At 75.9% G+C, this 1795-nt stretch overlaps 2 protein-coding genes across 2 annotated transcripts in view; one reads left to right on the top strand and one right to left on the bottom strand.

Moving 5' to 3' along the window:
* Positions 1-67: 67 nt before the first annotated feature.
* AURANDRAFT_66913 (hypothetical protein) lies at positions 68-946 on the top strand (the record flags this gene model as incomplete). Its single annotated transcript, XM_009042310.1, has 1 exon — positions 68-946. The coding sequence occupies one exon, from the start codon at positions 68-70 to the stop codon at positions 944-946; it is 879 nt and encodes a 292-aa protein (XP_009040558.1).
* A 112-nt stretch (positions 947-1058) lies between these two features.
* The window catches only part of AURANDRAFT_66912 (hypothetical protein), a gene marked incomplete at both ends in the record, with an annotated part of 4733 nt that continues 3996 nt past the window's right edge, over positions 1059-1795 (bottom strand). The window contains one exon of the mRNA XM_009042234.1: positions 1059-1706. Coding sequence (XP_009040482.1) covers positions 1059-1706 — 648 coding nt within the window. The remainder of the gene's footprint in view (positions 1707-1795) is intronic.

Genomic DNA, 1795 nt, shown 5'->3' with positions numbered 1-1795 from the left:
CGGCGCCGCCGCCGCCGCGAGGCGCGCCCAGACAACGGCGCCGGCGCCCGCGACGACGAAGACGAAGATGGCCGCGGGCGTCCTCGCGTTCCTCCGGCGCCCGCCGCCCGCGCGGTCCGCGACGGCGCGGCTCCGGCTCCGGACGACGTCCTTGGAATACGACCTGTCGCGCGCCGCTTTGATGGACTCGGGCGACGCGCCGACGACGGTGTCCCGGAGCCGCGCGGACCGGTCCCAGCTCTACGACGACCGCGAGCTCGGCGCGCCCCTGCCCGCGCCGCTCGCGCGGGCCGTCGGCGAGGCCCTCGGCCGCGGCCAAGCGAAGAAGAAGAAGGGCAAGAAGCGCGCGCCGGCCGACGCCGCCGCCGCGCCCGTGTCCCTGAAAGCGCCCGCGCGGAGCGACGACATCTTCGAGGACGCGGGCGCCGACTACGCCCCCGGCCTCGCGACGCGGTCCGGCGACGGCGACGGCCGCTCGCTCCGCGAGCGCGCCGAGGCGTCGCGCCGCGCCGCGGCCATGGTCGACGACGACGACGACGGCGCCGCCGAGGCGGCGCCCGCGGCCGCGCCCCCCGCGCGGCCCGCGAAGACCGACGACGGCGACGACGACGACGACTTCGACGCCGCGGCCGCGCCGCCCGAGCAACAGCAGTCGGCCGTGCGTCCGACGCCCGCGGGCGGCAACCGGCGCGAGCGGCGCAAGGCCAAGGCCAAGACCGGCGGCGTCGTCCACCGCGACCCCATCATGGGCACGGCCACGGTCGCCGCGCCCAAGCTGTCGCGCAACTTCGACGGCACGGACGGCGGCTACGGCGAGGCGACGCTCTACGACTCCGACGACGAGACCTACGCCATGACCAAGAAGCGCGAGGCCGCCGCGGACCACGAGGCCGCCGCGTACCGGTCCAAGAAGAAGAAGAAGACCGCCGGGAGCGACGACGATTAAGACGAGCTAGTCTATCCGGCGACGGCCAGATTCGCCGCGAGCTTCGCGAGAGCGACGACGATTAAGACGAGCGACTCTAGCCGGCGACGGCCACTTTATCGTCGTCGCTCCCCTAGCCGGCGACGGCCAGATTCGCCGCCAGGTTCGCGGCGAGCACCGCGGCGCCCGGCTGCGAGTCCGGGCCGCCGACGCCGTCGACGTGGCGCCGCACCCAGGGCGGCCGCGCCACGTCCAGGCCCCGGAGCACGCGCGCGAGGCTGTGCTGGCGGAGCTCGACGTGGTCCAGCGCCGTCTTCAGCGCGCGGGCCGCCGCGGTTTCGAGCGCGCCGTCCGCGTCCGTCAATTCCCGGAGCGCCGCGACGAAGGGCTCCGCGGCGCGCGCGACGTCCGCGGGCGTCGCCGGCGCGAAGGGCGCGACGGGCGCGCCGCTTCGTAGCGCCGCCCGCTCGCCGTCGGACAGGCCCTCGAACGCCGCGACGACGTCGCGGCCGTCGGCGCACGCGAAGGTCTTCTGGACGTGGATGTCCATGAGCAGGGGGCAGGGGAGGACCCGGCCCGTGACGTTCGACTCCCGGAGACCGGCGAGGTTCGTCGACAGCACGGGGATGCCCCGGAGCGCCGCCTCGACGGCGACCAAGCCGAAGGGCTCGGGCCAGACCGACGGCGCGAGCAAAACCCGCGTGCGCCGCCAGACCTGGGCGTCCATGCGCTCCGAGGGCACGCCGCTCGCGAAGACGACGTTCGGCAGCCGCTTCAGCGCCTGGATCTCCGCCTCGGAGTCGCGCGTCCAGCGCGTCGACACGCAGAGGAACGGCACGTCCGGGCAGCGCGCCGCGAGCTCGGCGACGA

This window comes from Aureococcus anophagefferens (assembly GCF_000186865.1).
Source record: "Aureococcus anophagefferens unplaced genomic scaffold AURANscaffold_29, whole genome shotgun sequence".
Lineage (NCBI taxonomy): Eukaryota > Pelagophyceae > Pelagomonadales > Pelagomonadaceae > Aureococcus > Aureococcus anophagefferens.
This window is presented reverse-complemented; position numbering and strand designations above follow the sequence as displayed.